The sequence below is a fragment of the Stegodyphus dumicola genome, chromosome 6, assembly GCF_044657685.1.
Source record: "Stegodyphus dumicola isolate Sdum_Otavi_A_Nest chromosome 6, ASM4465768v1".
Classification (NCBI taxonomy): domain Eukaryota; kingdom Metazoa; phylum Arthropoda; class Arachnida; order Araneae; family Eresidae; genus Stegodyphus; species Stegodyphus dumicola.
Window position 1 is genome coordinate 179,609,119 of NC_140773.1, and position 23,053 is coordinate 179,632,171.

Here is a 23,053-nt window from a genome sequence, read left to right on the forward strand (position 1 = left end):
AGATGATGAATATTTTTTTTTTTTTTTTTGGAATAGAATAGCAAACAGCATTCCCCCCATCATCTTTCTTAACTTTTAAAGCGTGAATAATTTCAGTGTACTGCTATTAAATATTATAGTTATAGTGACATCTAAATTTGATATATAATGCTGATGCTATAATTGCTTTTGATCTCCAAGTCATTGCATCGTTCGATAAATGGACTGATGAGAGAGGTGTATTGAATGAAACTCAGTGTACCGTTTTTTCCCTCACAAACCACTAGTGCAAGGATGCACTTTAGCTCCATTCTTCATATTAACGAATTTACAATTATTTTAGAAAAATTAAGATTACAGATATACTTCAACGTATTATGAATTCGTGATTTTTCTAAATCACTGTATAAAATCGGTCGTATATTATTTTGTGAACTCCTTGAAAATGCGGTTCCCCTCATTTCACGGATTTCTTACCTTGGCAAAATAAAAAAATATTGCCACTGGAAAAATTTAATGTTTAGTTTAAAATTATTGTCTCAAAGAGGAAAAGCTTATGATTACGATTAGATTGCAGTATTTTAAGATTTTCCTACTTTAAAAATTTAAAAAGAAAAAAATATATATATATATTTTGTAAATTTTTATTAGTCCGAAATTTTCCAATTTGACTTCTAATTTTTTTGAGGAGGGGGGGGGGAGCGACTAAAAATTGCGTGTCTGAGTACACAATTATATGACGGCTCGAACACAAGAGACTACGATAGCCAACACTCATCTATCTAAAAAAAGTAATACAAGATAAAACATCTTATGATATGAAATTGAGTACTTGCTTTGCAGAAAAGTGAAACATAAAGGCGCAATCTATCCACCGCATAAGAAAACAGCTACGCTCTGTTCTAAATATTTTCTATGAAAAACCGTACCACATTTTTTTCCTACCAGTTACTTTTGCTGTCTCGCTTTAATTCTAAAATTTTAGGCCTATCGCAATCGCTTAGCTTAAAATTATTTAAAGCGTTGAAATCGAGCAGTTTCTGCTTACCGCGTGTAAAGAAATCAGGCCTTTTTTTGCTTTGTGTATTTCGTGCAAATATTTAAAGGCAGCACTTTTTTCTGGAAGAAAGTTTGCTTACGTTTCAGTACTTGACGCAAAAAACAGATAAAGGCCTGTCATAATATTTATTGGCTGCAAATACATAAGTACGAGATGCATTATAAGTGAGAACTTGTCCAGATAACACTTGCTATAATATTTATTGGCTGCAAATAAATACGTATGAGATGCATTTCAAGTGGAAAACTTTCGGATAACACATGTATTTACCGGCTGCAAGTAAATAAGTATGAGATGCATTTTAAGTGAAAAACTTGTCATGCACTTTTAATTTCTGCAGATTTCTTACGCTCATTATTAAAATTACACACATATTTCTGAGCGTTATTATCTTTCAGTCCTAATACATACCTTATATAACAAAAATGAAAGTTATTAAAGAGAGATTCAAATTTTCATACTTTGAAAAACGTATTGCAAGATTTCGCAACAGACGGCCCGCGCGTCGGATGCAGTCCTTTTTAATTGCTTAATCCGACCTGTTATAAAATCCCATCTCTTTCCTCAACGGTTATGTAAGCAAAATAGTTAAATCAGCATCACTACTGCGCATACACCATTATGCCCATATAGACACGCGACTGTACTAGAGAACACTAGATATGCATCCAACGATATAGTTCTATAATCTAGCAGTTTTAATTTAAAGATTGAACCGGGGGAGGAGTCTTCCTCTCATTGCGTCTTGGCAAAAATATCACCAGACAAAGCACCATCGCACTTTGCAACTCCCTTGTAAAAAAGACCTTTCTGGCCATTTGGCTGCCCTTCGTCACTGGTTGAAAGTATTTAATTTACCCATGGTTAGAAGTATCTGGTCACTCCGTCTACAGTAATCTGAACACTGTTCTTGAAATACCGTCTCTGCCTTGACTGACGATGTTGAATTTTTTAAACGTTTTATCAGAAAAAAATGGGAGTCCATGCAAGATGATGAACATAAGCTTGATATGTTAGTGAAGGTATAATATATGGCTAAAAGACGTGACTTTCGACGTAGATTCAAATACTTCCGTTTATCGTAAATGTAAAAAAGTGTAGATGATAAATTACCATAACTTATTAAAAAATGCTGATGATACAATACAAATATGAATTTACAAGAATACAGTTAGCGAAGAAAATGATATGGGCCTTTATTTTGACAGCTTGAGTTTCAGACAAAAAAAATAGCAACTAAAGCTTCAATCCCTATTGGTTATTACGTGTTATGTATTTGGCATCAAACAGAAAAAATATTTTTCCAGTGCCGTCAATGGCTGTAAGAGAATTTCATTATAGGAAATTTTATTAAAACTGTTGTTTGGAATAAAAATTTTTGTGACAAAACACGAAATAAATAAAGCACACTAATAATAAATTTAATAATTTATATTTTTTATTTTTATTCACATCTTATTCACAATAAAGATGCCCACTCTTTATATATTGTGCTGAAGTACACGGACAAGTGTACTGTAATAATTCGAATTTGTAGCAAACGGGCATAAAAATATGATTTAATATTACACTCTGCATATCATATGGGAATGTTACATTTAAAAAAATGCTAAGTCACACTTAGAATAACAGGAACACATACATTGGTCCCACCCAATCAAAGGCACTTTTTCTTCTTTGCACCATTTTTAAGGCATGATTTATTCTATCATATTTTATCACTGAAGCCATTCGTAATTGATTAAAACTTTGTATTACAATTACATAACATTACTGATTTTTCACAACAATAGTATATATAAATAAAAATAAATAAAATTAATGCTAGTTAAAGTTGAAACATATTACATCTTATCTGTCACATTACAGCTTTGCTACGATTAATGTATAAACATAAAATTTCTACACAACCTTATAATATTAACTCTTGAGGAAGTCATGCTTAATATTTTGCATGCAGGATAATAATAAAAAAATTATCATAATAAAATAACCGATTAAAATAAATAACACATTTAAATTATTCCCCACATTATTGCAAAACAATTCTATTTTAATGTGCTGCAATAAAATGCTAATATAAAAGCAAAACCAAAATAAAAAAATATTCCAATTGATATGGCCATCACAGGTAAATAAATAGAAATTTACAGTCAGTATTTCGATACATACTTTGAAGTGAAAAAGCACATGATTACATGTCTACATAATGCAAAATAGCAAATTATTAGTACGTTCAATGAATGTTTTAGATCAGTATAAACTAACAAACTTTGATTACATATGCAACAACAAACTAGCTTAGATTTTTTTGTAATATTCGTGCATATAAACGACGACCTGCTCTCTTTCTGTACATAAAATGCAAACTGTTTTATTACATATGAATTAACAAAACAAATTAAAAATTACAAAACATGTATAAATTATAAATATGTAAAATTTATTCTTTGTTACAAAACAGCAAACAGAATGTTAGCATATTGCAAAAAAAACTAGTGCCTTATTTTGTTTCATATGATTTTTTAAATAATTACAGACACAGAAAGGGAAATTAAATAACATAAATTATCACTGGTAAAAATTCCCTTACGGTTTGTGCAAGTTATGATTTCAATGCTACAAAAAAAAAAAAAAAAAAAAAAAAAAAAAAAAAATTAAATGCAGACATTGATTTATGCCACAGACACAGTATGATCACAAAACATCAAAAGTTTAAATATAAGCATTAAAATCTTTTTATAGATACCTAAAGTATAGTTTAAAATAAATAAATATTTAAATACATGATAAGGTGAAAGCATATTCGGCTGGGACAGTCAAGTCCAGAAAATCAGTTTCACTCATGGATAAGAGCATCCCAGGAATTGACTACACAAATAAAAATGAATTTATTAATTATGTATGTAGATGATATTTCGTCACTCAGGACATGTCGACAGAGTATTACACCAATGAGGAAAAAATCTGAACCTAAGCATTATCTCATTTACAACAGTAGACAAGCACATTCACAAGAATAAAAGATTTTATATATATATATATATATATATATATATATAATGATCTACTTTACAATGCAAATCAAATAAATATGTGACTACCTCAATCTTGCCCAGATAAAACTGTAACAAAAGGTAAAAATGAAGCTTCAAACATTACTTAAACATACAGTATTCAATATAATTTAAATATTATAAATCCGAAGTTGTTAAACATGGTATAAAAGAATAACTTCTTTCACCATAATACACTTACGCACTTCTTGCAACACAAGAAAAAGGGTTACACTGCTTGGTTTTACAAAGCTTGCTGCGAAAGGAGATAAAATGTAAATCTAGTATTATCAGAATTAATGAGATGTACCTTTATTCAATCACTAGTAAGAATGAAAGTCTGCTTGTGAATAATCGCTGAGAAGATTATGAGATCAAAATTAATGATTTCACGAAGCAGAGTTCAATGATATTACACGATTAAACTGGCATAAATAAAGCAAAATTTCTTTACTAGATTATATTTACACAGCAAACTGATTTCAAATAAAATTAGGTCAATATTTTACAGCACGCCATTACTTTAAAATAGTTACCATTCTATTTTCAAAAGAAAATTATTGTTTTCTCTGCACTTAGCTGTATTAGTATTTATACAACTTTAATTTAATTTTAATATAAATATTGGGGTATTTGGTTATGACTATTCACTTTTATCAGCTGTCCCTCTCCAGTGTGTTACAAGCCAGTCGTTGGTGCATTTTACTGATTATGAATTAGATCAAAAATAGGAAGCCGAAAGAAAGAAGCATTACTGTCAATTGGAGTGATAGGGGTTAGGGGGGCAGCAGTCTGGATCAAATCGAAGACAGGGTTTCCATGAAAATTGTAGTTATCAACACTGACGTCTGGCACAGACATCAAACCTTCGTTAAAAACATTTACAGAAGAATCGTAAACATCTGAATTATATTCACGCGCAGGAAAGTCGTTAAATCTCAAGCTATTCACTAGGTTTGTAAAATCCTGAGTAAACGAGAGGCCATTGCTGAGACCTGGTGACAAAGGACTTTGATGATACAAATCCTCAAAACTCTTCATCCCAGTAGGAGTGCCACCATGGCTGGACACTGGAGAGAGATCTCCAGCAGACCCCAGACTTGTAAGTGCTTTTGGCCTAGTGATCGGAGGTGTAGGAGAAACGCTTCCGGTCAAGTTGGTCAGCAGACTCTTCTTAGTCTCCTCGCTGTTGTGAATGAAGTGACATCTAGGGCCATACGGGCATAAACCTGTGCTATGAAAAGTGCGACACAGTTCTGTTTTGTACTTTGGATGTCTCGCCATGCTGCGTAACTCTTTTGCACCATGAGCAAATTGGCACTTGTCACCGTACTTGCAGGTACCATTCTCCTCAAAAGGCCTGCATAGTTCGGTCTTGTAGCGGCTTGAATTAGACTGGACCACTCTCCTATCCGCGGCAGGCTCACTTGCACTTCTTTCTAGTTTTCTAGCATCTAAATTGCTCAATGATTTGATAGCAGAAGATACATCTTGCTGGGTCTTGGATAACGGCGGGCTACAAGAGTTCCTTCGATGGTGATTGGCATTCTGATTGATATTAGTCACTGACGATTTCCCACCCTGCAGGAAATTCCCCTTGTGCGTTGGCGACTGTAAAGAAACAAATATATAAATGAATTACAAGTATACATCAGAAACATTTACCATATTATTTTCAGCACCGATATTATAAGTTAACATTAATATTAAATATTATAAACCCAGAATGAATTCACATAGTTCCAGGACATTTAACGCTCTTCAAATATTCAGATGTAGGTTTCCTGTGGCATAATAATCTTCTTGATTAATGCATGTATTAAAAACGCCTGTTTGTAAATAAAGTAATATATTGAGAGGTAGAGAGTAAAATAAAGATCACACATCTGCTTATTTGCGGGTTAGTGGAAGAAGGATATTCAGCAAGAATTAAAAAAGTTAAAACATACTCCCATTGTTTTTTGTTCCCCACGTAACTGACAGGACTTTTATTTAGAAAAGGGATAAAGAAAAAATTTTAATGAGAAACGTTTTAAACTTTTTTTTTATTTCATCACGCGTGATCACTGCTTGATAGAAGCCGTACAAATGCTCTTGTACACTGAATAATTAGAATATACTCTTTTAACAAAAACTGAGTTGTAAAGGAATGTTTTTCACAATGTCCATGACAAAAATTCGCGATAAACATGAATGTTCAAAACACCACATACGTCAAAGCCCCAGAATACACAGTGCAATTTGTTAACCATCCCTTGTCCTTATAAAATGAGAGACGGTGTCTGGCAACGGTATTCATTTGGCGAGATCGGAATAACCTTGAACACAAGGAAGTCACAGAGAATTAATGTTTTGTCATAAATGATTGTGAGATGTATAAAATTATTTATTTATACTTGTGTTTTATTATTCTGATCTAGAAGTAGCCTAAATATCAAAGCGACTGATAAATTTACATTACAAACCCTGCGCATTTGCTCAGATGGAAAAAGAAATCCATCCAATGAAAAAAGAAATCCAATGAATCAGAGAAATCTTAGAATAGAATATTACTTTCGTAATTTTTTGGGGGAATCATAATTTCGAATATGAATTCAAAGAAACAACGATTATACGATTATTAACGCGCAAAGAGCGTTTTTGGCATAAAGGAGCTCATTCTCTCATGATAATTTTGGCACAAAAGGAGAACCTCATTCTTTAATTATCATCTTGGCACAAACTGAGAATTCTTGCTAAACCATCAATAAGCACCCGATACCTAAGTGTACTACATACATACTTAGCTAGATAGATCCTCCGCAGAAGGCGGTGAAATCGATGATCTCCAAGTACAGCGCCAACACATTAAAACGCTTATTTTCTAATCGACGATGTGTTTTCACGTCTGTTTCGTTTTCAGAACAGTATTTAATGAAGCACATGGAACTTTCAGTATTCTGTTGCAAAACATGATTTAAACTGAATGAATTTAGTGCAATATGAACATGCTTTTTCGTATTCCAACTTATCACTATCATTTTTTAAGAACTCAACTTCCTCACAAGCTGTAAAAGCAGCTGTAAATTATCATGCCACGCGCCACCTGAACTTAAAACTCGTCTTTTCTCAATTATACACTTTAGGCAAATTCGAAACACGCACATGAATGGCAATTTTAAAAACCATGAATAATGATTCCAACGTGACTGAACCGCTTTTTGTTACTAGGTCAGACAATGAATAAGTCAGTTTCATTTTTCTTCTGGTTCCGACAATCTATGCAGATTAAATATAGAGTAACAAATGACAACGGAAATGTCAAGGCTGAGTTTTCATGCAAACCTGTGCTTTGCTCAGCCTGTAACATTAGACATAGAAACTTCATTTTTCGATTTATTTATTTATATATAAGAATATATACTATTTTTAACTTCCTGATATGCAAAATGTGATACAAAATGACTCCTTCAAATCAAAAGGTGTTGTAAGCTGCGGTAGTGGCTTCAAACTAACTGTCGTGATCCAATATCCGTGAACAAAATTTTAATTTCGAGGGAAAAAAGTCAAATAGTAACTGAAAATTTTATATGAAATGCAGATACATGACGTAATTCGATTTTCTCACACACCTATGAATATACAGGATCGTATGAAATTATTTTTTCTATTCGCTGTCTATCTATTACAGTTTGAACATTTTACCTATTGCTATGTATTTATATAATTTCTTGACACGAATACATAAAAATAGTTCTCTACTACAAATGTAAATACATATTCTCTCTAAGAAAATACAGTATATACACTCGAGGCAACTTTCAGTGGGCGACTCACTATTTCTAAGAACACTAACAGCAGCATTTCGTTAGTACTACGTTTCTAAAATGGTCACATCCAGAGAAAACCAATTCACATGGAACACTTAATGGTCGTCTTAGATTCAGAATTCAATTTATTTATTTATTCATTATGAAAGCAGTCACTTTTAGAAGAATGGAGCAGGCTTATACTGTCAGGTTTGTTCTAGCAGTCTTATAAAACAAAAGAAATAATGAAAATATCCTTTTTAAATTTTATACTAGAAATTATTAAAAAAAACTTTGTAAATTTTATACTATCTTCAAAACATTCAAATACCATCAATTTAATGTTTTAGAATGATAAAAGAGTAATTCAATTATTAAAACGAAACGTTATTTGGTTATTATTATACGGTAAAATCTGGACTGAATTATACAAAAAATTTGGGAAGTAGTATCTCATTTATGCATCCTCGCGTTCTGCAGACAACTGAGTGCGGGATGACAAAACACAAAATGAAATTTGCAAAAAAATCGATGTTCTGTTTAAGGAGAACTTCACGCTCAGCACTCAGCAAATACTGGCACAGTATTTTATGAACCCAATCCAACTGGTATCGTTGTAAAGTTTAAACAATCACCTGTGGTGCAAGAACGAATTAATCAAATTGACATCAATTCCTACGAGAAAATAATTTCGGTTGACTAATTTTTCGGTAAACGAACAGCTTTCAGAAACGATTTAAATTCATGAACCCATGTTTCACTGTATAATCAGAAGGCCGCAAAACCATGTAAACATCTTCGGAAAGAGTAACATTGATATGTGCATGAACTGTAAGAATATTTATTTAAAAAATAAATAAATAAATAAATAAATAAAAAATAAAATAATTTAAAAAAAAAAAAAAAACTTTCAGATTTTACGCCCAAAGGGGAACGTTTTGCCTTAACCTTCATTTATTAAATATCGGGCTCCTCTTCGCAGTTAAACCATAAAATTCAATCTAACAGCAATATCGCAAAATATTTAAAAGAGGATATCTTTAGAATTTCCCTTCCGATACACAGTCTTCCGCGCTGGAGATAAAAAAATTTTTTTTCCCCTGTACAGTGCCATTGCTCTCCCTTTGAAATCATTGAGTTTCTTAATCAAAAACTCATAAAGGCTTTACAAAATATGAAATAGATAATAAAACAAATTATGAAATAGATAATAAAACAAATTCCAAATTTGAGCTTACAGATGCCCATATTCCAGTGGAGACGTACGTTATTCAAAATTTGACGGCTCTAGGTACCGACCGTTCTTTTATCCAATGCGAGAAACATCTACATTTATGCAGATTCTTCATTGTTCAATTTCTTTAATACAAGGTGATAATATTTGGTGAACAATTTCAAAAGTGATTCGCCGCCAAAACGAAATTAATAGCCTTTCTGAGGTTAACGCTCTTTTAGGCTAAAAACCTCAAAGTAACGTATCATCCTGACAATCGGCTTAAAATTTAAACCTGTTATGCCTGCATGGTTATACATTATTACATGAGCAAAGTAACATAATTTGTAGCAAGTAATCACTATCGGTGTCTTAGATATCGGTTAAAAAGTACGTAAAGGTGTCTTAGATATCGGTTAATAAATAGATTTACTCGTTAAGATTTTCGAAGCTGGGGTAACCCAACGTAGACGACGTCGAATTAGGATGCTGTAGCATTAAAAATTTTGAAATGAAACATTCCACTTAAATTTTTAAAGAATTATACTGGCATGACGTCATTAAAAAGGCTCGTCCCTCTCTCTCTTTCTTCTATGTTATACACGGTCACTGTTTAAAAAAAAAATAAATCACGCTAATTTTAACACTTTTTTTTTTTTTTTTTTTAAAACTTGGTATTTAAAATGTAGCTTCCTTTTCGAAAACTATAACAGAGGAAAAATGAGTATTTTTGTGTATTCATTTTTTAATCTTAATTCAAATATAGTACCGTCTGAAGAAGTCTGTATTGTTTAGTTCTCATAAGCAATGACTTAGCATCAAACTTGATTCACTCTGACAAGAAGGCGGAACAGGTTTGTTGGATGTAGGTGAAATACACCTGTTCCGAATCTTCAAGGTCTGAATATGCATAAGCACGCAAAGCAACAACATGGAAGATGTGGGATTGCCTTTTTGGGTTTAGAAATTGGATTTTTATAACAAGAAAATCCATCTGAATTTCTTTTTTTCACCTGACATATGAAAGCATACAATCTGGTAATACAGATATCATAAATGACATAGCTGAGGTAAGCATTTAATTGCGTTTCATTTTTAAGAATGCATTAAAAGTATATATGTACGTAATTCTTTATTATTTTAGTAATATAACCATTCTATTCACCACTACCTCCAAGACAGTGGTGCGCAAGTGTTTTGCCTAACGAAACTGCTATTAGCCTGTTAAATAGCTAAATAATTTAATAAAAACTTAATTAAAGACAATTCCAAAATTAAATCAAATGCAGCGAACATTCTCGAGACATCCCCGAGAAAAAGTGACTTGAATTTGAGAACATACATATTCATAATCCAACATCGAGTCTATGATAGCCACCTCCACAGAATACCAATATCGTCTGAAGTCGCGGGTGGGTCCTCTTAGAAATGATTCACTGCAATCAAATGAAGACATTTACTGCAATCTTTTTTTTCTCCCTCCCCAATAATGCAATGCGAAAAAATGTCGTAAAACTCTTACAAAAGAAACAGATAAACTTTAGATTGAAAAAATCTTCAAAAACTCAGAATGAAACTGGGTCATTCATTACCTCAACCATAACATCAAAATTATTTTGTCACATGCTACCATTATCTTTTTCAAATTTGCCTCACTCAGCCACATAAGCACTTCAATGAAGAGAAAAGAAAATACAAAGATATTCAGATGATCATAATTTCACACCTATTAAATTTGCATTAATTTCATATAAATAAAAATAGAAGTCTCCCAATTTCAAGATGTTTGACAAAGACCAGCATTTGAGAATTATGAGTTCCTCGGGATTCCTATGTTCTGAATGAATCTTAAGAACTTCAGAAGAAATAATTCTGAACAGGTTAGTTAGCAGTGAACAGGACGCATTTTTTAATCAATTTTGTACTCACGTCCGTCGTAATTTTATAATATCACGATTTACTAATTTATCATGATTTACTTGTATTTTTATGCGTTTTAAATAATGCCCATACACAAGATTTAAGTTCTCGCATTAACTAACATCACTTATCGTTCTATTCAAGTATGATATGCAATATCGATTATTTAATTCTTATTTTGGAAGAGGAGACGACACACACAATTAAATTTTGGTATAATCGTACTTATGGAAGCACCTAACAAGTGGTCCCGCAGTTTACAATCATGCCTTCTTCGGGATTCGAGCCCGGGCTACGTCAGTCAGGGTCAGTAACCACAATACCGGCTGAGCTACTAAAACCACCTCTCAAAACAAGCAGATGACTTTTCAACAGTTGCCAGTAAGGATAAGATATCCAACCAAAACTTTCACAGCAATCACCAGCCATACAGAACCACTACAGAAAGTATTATTTCTCAACGAACAAATAAAATACTGACGTTGAACATCACCTCTCTAAGGCAACTTCCTCCAAAGATCACACTGAGAAATGGAATATTCGAGCAGCCGAAATAGAATTATCCACACTTCTGGGATTCATCCATCTCTTACAAAAATCGTATGAAATTGCAGTTTGCCATCTCTGAGAGGTTTCACTAATTTATGCTTATAAAATAATGATAATCAGTGCTACACAAAATAGACTTTATGTTCTCTCTGAGATACGAAGCGAACTGTTTCAAGAGTTCCGTTAGAGCGAAAGTATAACAGACTTCCATGTTACTACTAGAATGAACTTCGGTGCCGAGTTATTCGCCGTCATTATTTTAAGCTAAATAACTTTTTAGTCTAGCTACTCCATTCAGTTCATTTCCACTTCAAGGACAGTTACGACATCAGTTGTTTATGCAAATAAAGGGAGAATTTGATTATCAGGTTGACAATATTCGTTCAGTTGTTAAAAAAAGGTCGCACAAAACACACCTATAAATAAATAAAGCCTGCTGTTTTGCTTTTATTTCAACTATTACTTCTTACGTTGTCTGTAAATCTAAAAAAATAAAGCCCTTTACAATCGGGTCATTCATCCTGAAAACTCTGCATTAATACTACTTTATAAATAGCACGTTCCAATAAACATATGAAAATAGAAAACTGAATGAACTAAATTTGGGGGGAAAAAATTGGAATTAGAAAACAGCCTTTGGGCACTGTCTTAAAACCCAATTCATTCGCTTCAACGACCGGAGAGGTTGACCGATCAAGTGCAAAAATATGGTATAAGAATATGCGATTTTGAACAGACTTAAAAGATAAACGCTGTCATGACCTGAAAAAAATGCCAGCTTTTTCAGTGTTAGAAAATTATCGCGAACTCTTACAATGCTGACGCAAGACTCAAATATATTGCTGGCAAGAATTTACCAGACCTTCATTACGTAATGAGTTGACACGTTTAAAGAAAAGTGAAATCACCTTATTATTCAGAGAGTTGATCAGAAATAAGCCATGGAATATAATTTTCTTTTTAAATGTGTAGCACTTTTAATCGAAATTTCTAAACAACCTGATGATAATACTCTTAGAGAAATTATCTTATTATTCAGAAAGTTGATCCGGAAACAAGTCGTGGAAAATAACACAGTAACATACACAAGTTTCAAAAAATAAAATGATTTTAATCGAAATTTCTAAACATCTTCATGCGATTAGTCGAGTTAAAAATCCGAAAGTTTACAGAGAAATTGATGGAAATATTGTGTTCTCAGTTTGGAAGCTCAACAACTTTAACAGTTTAAACAATGATAATTAGTAATTTAAAATTCTGAAAAGGCTGCAAAAAGGAAATTATTAAAATGACAATATGGATGAAATACGCTTTTTTTTTTTTTTTTTTCCCCAATATAAATACAATTGCTCCGCTCTTAAACCAACATTCTACTCACTTTCGATTGCAAACAATTTTGATCTTTTATGATGGTGATCATCCTCGTCAAGTTTCTTCATGTTTTCGAAATGAATGAAATTCTTTACAAACATAAAATACGCAATGCGCAGTTCGTAAAGATGTTGCCATTCAAGATTAGTTTTATGATTTATTTAAATTAAAGAAAATTCTTCTTTTCAAAAATTTCAAAAGACCCTTTTCTGAATAATTAGTTCGTACACTGTGATACTCAATAAAAATCCATCTTTCACTCAAGCAAACTTGTTTTCAGGAATTCTGTGGGTTTTATATCCGAATACTATATGTAATGACTGATTCAAACTACTTGCTTCTTCAAATTTGTTTACATAAACCTTGTATGATAGAATGTCTAGCGGCTTTTTGTGGAGAAGGTATAGATTTCAGGCATCTTGGATTATTTAACTAGCACATCCTAAGTTGATTGATTGATGCCTTCGGATGAAAAAAACTGAACTTCATTCTTTGGTCATGCACGAATTCGTAAGAAAAGATTTAACAGTAACATTTCAAGTAACTTTTTTTTTTTTTTTTTATCATACATGCATTCAGAAGTATTCTTTACTTACAACACGATGAGTTTCAATTAAAAAATGTAGGTTATAATTTCAAACAGGAAGAGAAAAAGGTAATATTGTTTTCTCACATTACATCGTCTCAAAAATGCACATTTCAAATGCTGTTTCTTCGGTACTTTAAGCCTATAATTTCAATCGATTCAGAAATATATGTGAAATTATCGCTAAAGAAGAAAGTTCCCTGGAGCTGCGTTTTTCTCTAATTTTTATTCAGTCAAGTTATGATGAAATGCACAAAAAATTCTTTTTACAACTTATTTTATTTATTTAAATTTTTTGTGGCAACGCTTCGACAGTATACTTTGAATACTATATTTTTGTTATTAATAAACTTGTTCATTATATTCTATACCAGTAATTTCCCAATCATTTTTTACTCCATTCCTGCGTCTATTATGTGTCAGAATGTAGCTCGCCCTATGACCTTTTTTTCACTGAAATCGTATATTCGAATTGCAGTGAACCTCTCATAGCGTCCTTATTTATCAGAACATAAACACTGACCTGCCTTCATAAAAGACGAAAATCATCCGGAACCTTGAGGGGGTCGATGTAATTGTTTATTTAATTCTTTAAATGGCCTACGAGGGTACATAAAAATTTGAGATGTTTGTATACATTACTCATATATTTCAAAAACAAATTCTTATCACATTTCACAAAGAGAAACGTTTCTATTGTTTAGCGTAGAATTACAATGTCTTTCTTCTTTTCTTTTACATAAAAGATGCATACTTAAAATTAAAAGGTCAGCATTAAATACATACGTATTTACTTTGATGTGAAATACACAGAATTAAGAGTTTGAAGTCAAAGTCCCCCTCCCCCGAGGAAGGGTCAATTTATTATTTAAAGACTTCTAGCAGCCATTTCAGTTCAAACTCCAAATACTTAAAGCAAAATGAAAGAAAAAAAAATTACATACTAATTCATTCTGTTGCAAGTATTCTTCAAACATCAAATTTCTGTAAAAATATTGCTGAGGGCATTAAATAATTAGAATCCATCAAAAAATATTCATTGGTTAAATGAATGTACATTATAAACACTAATTTTTATAAATTTCTTTTCATTTTTCTCATTTAGCGATTACGGGCAAACGGGTGTAAATTTACCTCTCTTTTGATAATTAGATATAATATTAAATACAGTGAACTCTCAGTAGCGACCGCCTCTAAGAAAAACCAGTACTTTAAAAATATAAATAAATGCTTCTACTTAACATCACTTTCGACCACCTAAGGATTCCAAGATGGCCACCTAAACCAGATGTTTTCCTAACCTTTTCTGAAAGCCCGGGCCCCCTTCACAATGGAAAAAAATTGCAACGCCCCCTCTTCCATTATTGTTAATTATGCTAAATATTAAAATATCGTTGTTTATTATCTATACCTATTATAGCTGTATATTTATTTATCAAGAATCACAAAGTAGAAATTGATTAAAACGACCATCAAGTGTAGTAAAAAAATGTGTATTTAAAAATAAAACACATATCAATAAGAAATAAAAATTATTTAGATGGTGAATTTTAACAGTTTGTTAATGCCGTTTTCTAATCTTGTTTAACATCAGTCTCATATTACCACGTTCAATGATGTGCATTCCTGTTCCTTTCCTTAGACAAAATAACTACAGTACTGAATACACGCTCAGCCAGCTACAGTAAAGGAAAAGCAGTTAAAAATTTCTGTACTCTAGCACAGCGGACGCCAACCGGTGGTCCGTGATAACTTTCTGCTGGTACACAGGAAAAATGCGACATTATTTATATTTTTATGAAGATTGTTTAAAAAATGACGATTTACAAAATCTATTATTGAATATGGATTGTACTTTCTTTAGCTACTACTTTTAGCGAAATTCCTTCTGAATTTAGCGACTTTTTAGCTTTTTTGCAGGTGTATCTAGCGACATTTGAAAGTGAGAGTTGGCATCCATGGATATGCAGTTGTTATCTATATTGGCGCGAATTGGAATTCTCTTTCCTTTTGAATTATAAACATATGCTAGTGTCGTCGTTAATAACATAGTTTTTCTTCGTGCCAATTTGATGGACTTTTTATGAGAACCATCTGCATTCTTGTTTATAATTCCATCACTGAAAGTTTCCATTTTTGTTTCGTTTAACTGTTGATGGATGGCGCCATTACTGCGTAAGCGATGATTGTTATTGTTTACAATAATTAAAAATTGACGGCATAACACTATTTATTAATATTGCTTTGCGTTTGCCGATTTGTTCTTGCTTTTCGTGCAGTTCCTTTACAGTGATATGGAAATGTGAACCTTTCTGTACTAAGATTTTTATAGTTTTCATGTAATTTTTCAATGTGAACGAAATTTGTGTAGTTTGCCGATTGTTATTGTATAAAAGTTATTACCTTTTTTTAATTCATATTAGTGGTCCGCCAAATATAAAATTATATATGTAGTGGTCCGATAAGTTCTAAGGGTTGACGACCGCTGCTCTTGCACACAATCCACGGTACAGTACTGGTATTGATTTGTGAATTTTAGCTCTAAGTTGCGAGCACTAACGAATCTCCTAAATTTGATAGATCGGCTGAATCTGAATTTGCGAAAAGATCTAAAACCCAATTCGGTATATTTATTATTAAAATATCAACCAGCATGAAGAACGTTCGAGTCGTGGCAGTAAGTAAATCTTCCTGATTTGCAGCTGATTATGTGAGAAAAAGTGGCTATCTTCACCTCTACCTACATTTTATGTAAACAGTTTTCCCACAGCAGCAGCAATGTTTTTTGTTTTAATCAAATCCATCTATCACCCTACAATTGTAAACTGACTTCATTGAATACTTTAAACAGGTTTATTAAATAAGCGAAATCAGGTTTTGACCAAGATTTTCATCTCCGCTTTCAAGACCAAAGAAAACCATTCAGACAAATACTTCGTGACAGCCAATGAATGTACTTCTGTGTGCAAAAGCAAGCGATTGGAATCACCATTTTCACTACAAAGTTGGCCTTTCGATCTTACTGACTGCTCTAACGACGCTTTGACGCAACGTATACAGGCGGGCATTCAAATTTTCTGCAACTAAATGCTACCGATGAATACCACAACAGGCTGCGAATGATTTGGTACTGCTTGTTTCAAATAACGATACGAAACTTTTATCCAGTCATTTCTGGAGCACTAACAGCAGCAGCAGCTCGCAAAAAATGATATATGATATGATAAAATGCTTTAGTCTTTAAAAACTTTCACCTATTTTTCTTTGCACCGAATAATTATCCAGTGGAATTTTTTATGTTATCTGAAGGTTTCTGTTTTAATTACTTCTTATGTTTCTTATTATTATAGTTAGTTGTTTTAAATATTTTTTCTAGCCCTTGAAAATGGGATAAACCTTCGCCATGTCTTTTATATAAAATATTCTTGCAGCTAAGACGGCTTCATTTGAAAAAAAAACTTTTGGCAAATTAAATAAATAGGTAATGATTGGTTTATAGGAGAATGTGCGTGCGTAAATCAATATTCCAAGTCAGATATATACAAATAGGTAATGATTGGTTTATAGGAGAGTGTGCGTGCGTAAATCAATATTCCAAGTTGTGTACTGCCGGCATTTCTTCTTAGATTCAGATATTTTGAAAAACAAGATTGACACGGTTTACATAACTTGACTTTAATTACAACAGAATTACAAATAAGTATAAAAAATAATGACTATAATGGCTTCTATTAGTTTCATTCACGAATATGGCGAAGCACACAAAAATAATAAGACAATCCTAGAGCTCTCCCGGCCTTTTATATATCAAATTTCGTGAACGCATCAATTTGTAGTTTGTATGCCTTTGCCTTTCACGTGCGATGCCGATGCACTACACAAACTCCCATATTTTTGTCTAAACAAGCCTGATTTTATGAATCGCGTCCTGGTTTAAATTTGCAGAGACTTGGCACCGACAATATTAAATCGAATGTATGCACATACTTAAAGCTCAATTACATATTTTAATGCTGATTAACGCGGTAATGATAACAATTTTCAACAGCTTGACAAAGCATTTATTCAACGAAAATTCAACATTTTATTAATTTCCTTAAATCTGTAGCTATGCCACGGCCGTCCCTTTTGACTTATCTTACAGTCTAAAGCTCTCCGGACCCACTACCACCCTCATGAAAGGCTCCTCCTGAGTAATGATACCGTCCCTGCTGGGAACCTATGACTTGACTAAAATGCCTAAATAACCTGAAATCTTGGGCGGTGATCTGAGAAAGAGTTCACTATACTTGATTTGCCGAAATTCTTCGAAATACGATCAAACCATATAAAAGCTGAAAATTTAGAAAATCTTTCTCAGTTAATATTAATTTTATGGACAAACAAACTTCCGGATTCCTCTGCTTTGCTTTCAAAACGGAAAACGGAAAAAGGAACACGAATGGCGAAGGAACTATACTATTAATGAGATAATTTCTATGTATGACTACATGAATATGCGTAACTTTTTCTCTTCGAATGTAAAAAATATGATTTCAAGTTGCTTATATCAGCATTACAATGCTAATGCATAATTCCTGTTTCCATGGGTAACTAAAAATGTTTTCCATTTTATTCCAGTTTTCAGCCTTTTAAGTCTAGAATTATTTTTTACAAAATTTCATTTCCTTTAACACCACTTCTTTTTTCCTCCCACTCCCTTTCTTTCCTTTCACAGATAAACGAGAAACGAAAGACTTCTAAAATTCTAATGTATTAAACCCTAAATTCGTTCGGCAGTTTTTTCAAAGCACTAGCGGGAAAAAAACGATCAAATGCATGTAGAAAAGAAATGAACAAATATTACACTTTTAATACAAGCCTTTTTTTTTTTTTTTTTTTTTTTTTTTTATAATCACTAATTCTAAAATAAGTTTTCTGAGGTATCGACCTTACCTGTAATAAGAATAAAACTACACACGGGTAAAAAGAAAACGTTGAAACAAGTATGCTCCCAGTAATTACGATTTTTTTATGCAGAGATCAGGATAACATCATTAGTTTATTAAGAGGTATGATAAAAACCAAAATAACTGGCTGACAAACTTCAGATGTATCTATCTACATTTACACACCTCTTCGTAAATAAATATCACTCAAAATTTTACGATTATGTTAACTGCACTTTTGTTTAGAACACACTAAATTAACATAAATTAAGGGAAAAAATTACCATCCATTATTTTTGTGAAGACTGCTCAACAAAATTCTCTTAGAATAAATATAGAATTATTTAATTGTCATTAATAAGGTGGAAAGAAAGCATCGATATTTTTTGATTCTGTCTATACTAGTTATTTTTATTTAACATCAATATGAAAACATGGACCTTATAAGAGATAATTCTTATATGGTCTATGTATGAAAACTACAGTCAGTCATTTTCCGAATGGGCTGGATCAACACCTTTTTGAAGCTACGCATTGCAAGATGTTAGTGAATATAAATTATAATATCGTTTTCTTTTTATATTTTTAAACGATACAAATTAAGCTAACTAAAGCATACATACTAAAGCACATAAAAAACTCAGTTTGCAAATTTGGTTCAAGCTATTTTAACTCCATAAAAGGATGAATAATAATATCAGCAATAACAATGGCCAGCGTTTAAAAAAAAGGCACGTACTCAACTTGTAACGTAAATGCTGACCTTGACTTCAGAAGTGCAGTTACGGTTAGAGTACCGACAGTAAATATCTTTAGGCAGATGAAATAATCAAAAATTTTTCCTCCATTCTGCAGTTTATCTGCAAGCCTCAGATTTACACGAAACAAACAAACAAAAAATTTACACGCCTCAAATACACCAAACAGAATTTTTAATGCATGTTCTGAGACCCATCAACTTGTTCCTCCTCAGTATTCTATTAAAGGAATATTCATTTAAAATATCAACAACTTTTAACTGGGTAAATTTTCAGTAAGTTTAATTCTTATCTTTACAAGGTTCAAGTAGATACTACAGCCACATTTAGTATACCAAAGGCCTGTCATTAATGAAATATTTTACAAAGAGTACGATCTTCTGGCCTAAAATTAATTTACTACCAAGTCAACTGAACATTTCAGATTTATTCCGCATACTTTAAGTATGAAAATTTATTCTGAAAATTACGCATGCAATGTAACTGAAAATTGGAACAAGCAATTCTTTACATGAAAGATTGCCTGTGATATAAATAAAACGTCGTAAGACTAATTTAACAAAATCATGGCCCTCAATTAATTTTACCAGCTCTTTTAAGGTTTAGGTTATTTGAATATAGCAATAAATATATGACTTATCTGTCTTCATGAAGACCTCATTCAACTTTCTAATGTATGATGAAATTTAACTCCACAAAAGAAATTTAACTAGCTACTTCTTGTTCAGTGTTGGATAAACTAGATTGAAATCTTCGGATCTGCTATTATTAACTGCATACCTGTACTATTTAACCATAGCACAACCGGAATCTTCATCTGAACAGAAGGACTTCGTTTGTGCTGCATACAAAATCTAGTCAATGATTTTTTTTCATTATTATTCACATTTTAAGTAGCCTGCGTAATTTTGCAATAATACGCAGCAAAAGATATTAAACTACTTAAAGCTATGTGACATTATAGAAAATTTATAAAAGCTGAATATCTCCGCTAACTTTATCAAAAAAATATATATATATCTGAATAAATAACGCTTAACTTACCTGAGAACGATCTATGCACATCAGGGTCATGCTGATGTTCTATCCGTAAAGAGAATTATAACGTAAAAGCACACAGGATCACAGAAATCACACCCACTTGTTGATCAACAACCGGCAGGTCGCAATCGTTCTTCTATATCTGATAGAATAAGCATCTAATAGGACTTTTTTAAATCTGCGTTTTGTTTAAAGCAGAGAATATTATCTAGAAAACATAACAATTAATTATACAAGGAAAGAGATCAGTACAGTGGCCATAGTTTAGATTCTGTTTCGTTTTTCGCCGCAAGTCGCTTCACAACACTGCTCAGCTCTCAACCGATGCAGAGTGCGAACCGTTAGGCCACTGGGACCAACTTTTCAAGCTTCTGTAGAATGCGATAGCTAGTCAAACGTCATCAGCTGTAGGCGGGGATTCACTCCAGCTGTGCAATCAGCGCTCAGCATCGGTACGCTTTCGAGACAGCACGTGAGTAACTATTTTCTTCCGCTGGAGAAGAGAGGAAAAGTACTACTACGGTCCCTGGTGAGCGTTCATCGGTGTGAGATTATTTGTGTTTTGATGGAAGTCTTTTTTTTTTTTTTTTTTTTTTTTTTTTTTTTTTTTTTTTCGGATCTTTGAAAAGTCGCGAGCTGCCCAACCTCAAAATTTGAATTTTAGTAGTGAATTCTTCAGTAGGTTTTAAAAAGCGCACTTTATGTTTTCATTTTTTTTAATACTGGATGCTTTTAGCATATTTTTTTTATTGTTTTTAAAACTGTTCGTTATTTTTCTCGCTGATCTGTAAAAATTGTTCTACCTATAACTTATTCAATTAAAAAAAGATAAAAAATTGTTTCTTCTAATTCTACTAAAATATAACATTTTGTTTTTGATGAAAATGCAATATTAAACAAGTTCAGTAAATTAAAAATATGACATTTCTTTATTCGAAATAAATAAAGATAAGTCCTGGAATAAGACCAAAATTTAAGAAAACTAATATCTTTCTATTGCTAGTTAAGGAAATCTGGAGAACGAATATTTTGAACGTTTGAATATAGCGGGCTATAACAACTTATGAATTTCCATGTTTTTTAGACGACATCGATTTTAATATTTCAATATCACCAATAAGGAAGTGGAATTCGATTTAAAAAAAGTTAAAGAAAAGCAAAGAATTTTGAGGCTAATTACGTAATGCATAACGTCAGACAGTTTTATTAATTGCTATGAAACTGAAAATGTTCATAATTACTACCTAGCTATATTACAAATAACTGAAAAGCTTTTTTTTTTTAAATTGCTCCATTTGCATATATATTAATTAGAAAAAATAAAAATTTAAGTTATTAGGATGTGCGAGTTTTTGACTTTGAATTAACAGTTTATGAAACAACTATAGTTCGAAATATAAATTTATAGTCCCATGTCTCAACGAATGACCGCATTCTCGAAATTTTTTATTCACGACAGAGAAATTAAAGATCGTACGTCTGGTTCAAAGACAATACTTGACAGGCCGTATGGGTGACAAATGATATTAATGAAATTCTCTTGAGGAAACACTTAAATTCATTTAATAAATAATTTTTATAATAGTACAGCTAAATTACCGATAATAATAGTTTTAATTTATCAGTATATATATTGTTCTTTATTTCGTGTTTGAATTGGCGTGAGAATCTGAACTACCTGAGTCTTTGGTACCTACACTTTAATCAATATCAGCGCTTAATTTAAATCCAGAATAAGATTCATTAAGCTATATCGCATAATTCAATATTTTCCAAACATTTTGCCCACCTGACTCACCTACTTAAAACTATAGTTTATCTCAATCCACTTGCGCATACAATGAATCATTTATATGAGGATTGCACGACCACGGAAGGCTCCCATTGATTTTGGTCTTCTTTGCAGATGATCGTCTTAAAAGAGGTGATGTTCAATATGATTGTAGTAATTGATGATTCATTGCAGTTGTTTTAAAGAAAAGAACAGGAAAAAACAGAAGCGAGGAAAAAAGAAAAAAAGAATTATCAGAGAAAGTAATGTAGTAATAAATAACAAGTAATTCAGTATGTATTATTAGTTAACGAATAATTTTAAACAGATAATTTAAACTTATATTTAGAACATACTGCAATAAATAAAATTTCAGCTTTTTTTATTGCGATTAAAAAAAAAATCGTTTCGCCACTCCGCACTTGATCGTAACGCACACTTTGTGAATGACTGCAATGTATCGTCTTTTAAGAGTATTACTTATTCTACGCATTTTAAAGGAATAAAACATACAAAAACAAATTGGTAAAAACAAATGCTAAGGTCGGGAAAATTCGAAGAAAACTACAATTCTATGAGACTTTATCTGTTCGAAGATGCGCCCTATTTTTAGGGGCGCTTATAAGGGAAAAAGTGTGTTTCTAAGAATTGAAGAAATGCCCTAGAACTCTTGCTCTAGAAGGCTTGCATAACTATTTAATCTTTCGGTTCTTTTCTTAAAAAGTGTCATGTGTGTCACGTGATCGAATATGTCATAGCACGAAAGTCTTATTCACTTGTCAAATTAGAACTAAGGTTGTAAGAGCCCTCGTTCTAAAGATATTATCCAGTCTATTTGACATACAGAGCATTAGGACTCAGAATTAAAGTATTGAAGCAGCAGATACATAATGCATCTCGCAGACAATCCTCAGTGGAAGTTTAATTAATTAGTTTTTCCAGCTTCAGTTATACTTTTCTATTAAATGAATCCTTTCTGGCCCATATCACACACGCATTTGTTTCACAAGAACAACTGTTTCGGACAATTTTT

General features: G+C 32.1%; 1 protein-coding gene across 1 annotated transcript; it reads right to left on the bottom strand.

Annotated features, from left to right (window-relative positions):
• Window positions 1-2,455: 2,455 nt before the first annotated feature.
• Window positions 2,456-20,745, bottom strand: LOC118202781 (uncharacterized). The gene is made up of 2 exons (XM_035374976.2): window positions 20,253-20,745; window positions 2,456-5,706 (listed from the first exon to the last, which is right to left on the bottom strand). The coding sequence occupies exons 1-2, from the start codon at window positions 20,280-20,282 to the stop codon at window positions 4,798-4,800; spliced, it is 939 nt and encodes a 312-aa protein (XP_035230867.1). The 5' UTR covers window positions 20,283-20,745; the 3' UTR covers window positions 2,456-4,797.
• Window positions 20,746-23,053: the final 2,308 nt, after the last annotated feature.

Bases quoted from the DNA above. Each gene is read 5' to 3' on its own strand.
- LOC118202781 (XM_035374976.2), bottom strand. From the start codon at position 20,282: ATGACCCTGATGTGCATAGATCGTTCTCAG. The intron at 5,707-20,252 runs GTAAGTTAAGCG...GTTTCTTTACAG, and splicing joins TGTGCATAGATCGTTCTCAG to TCGCCAACGCACAAGGGGAA.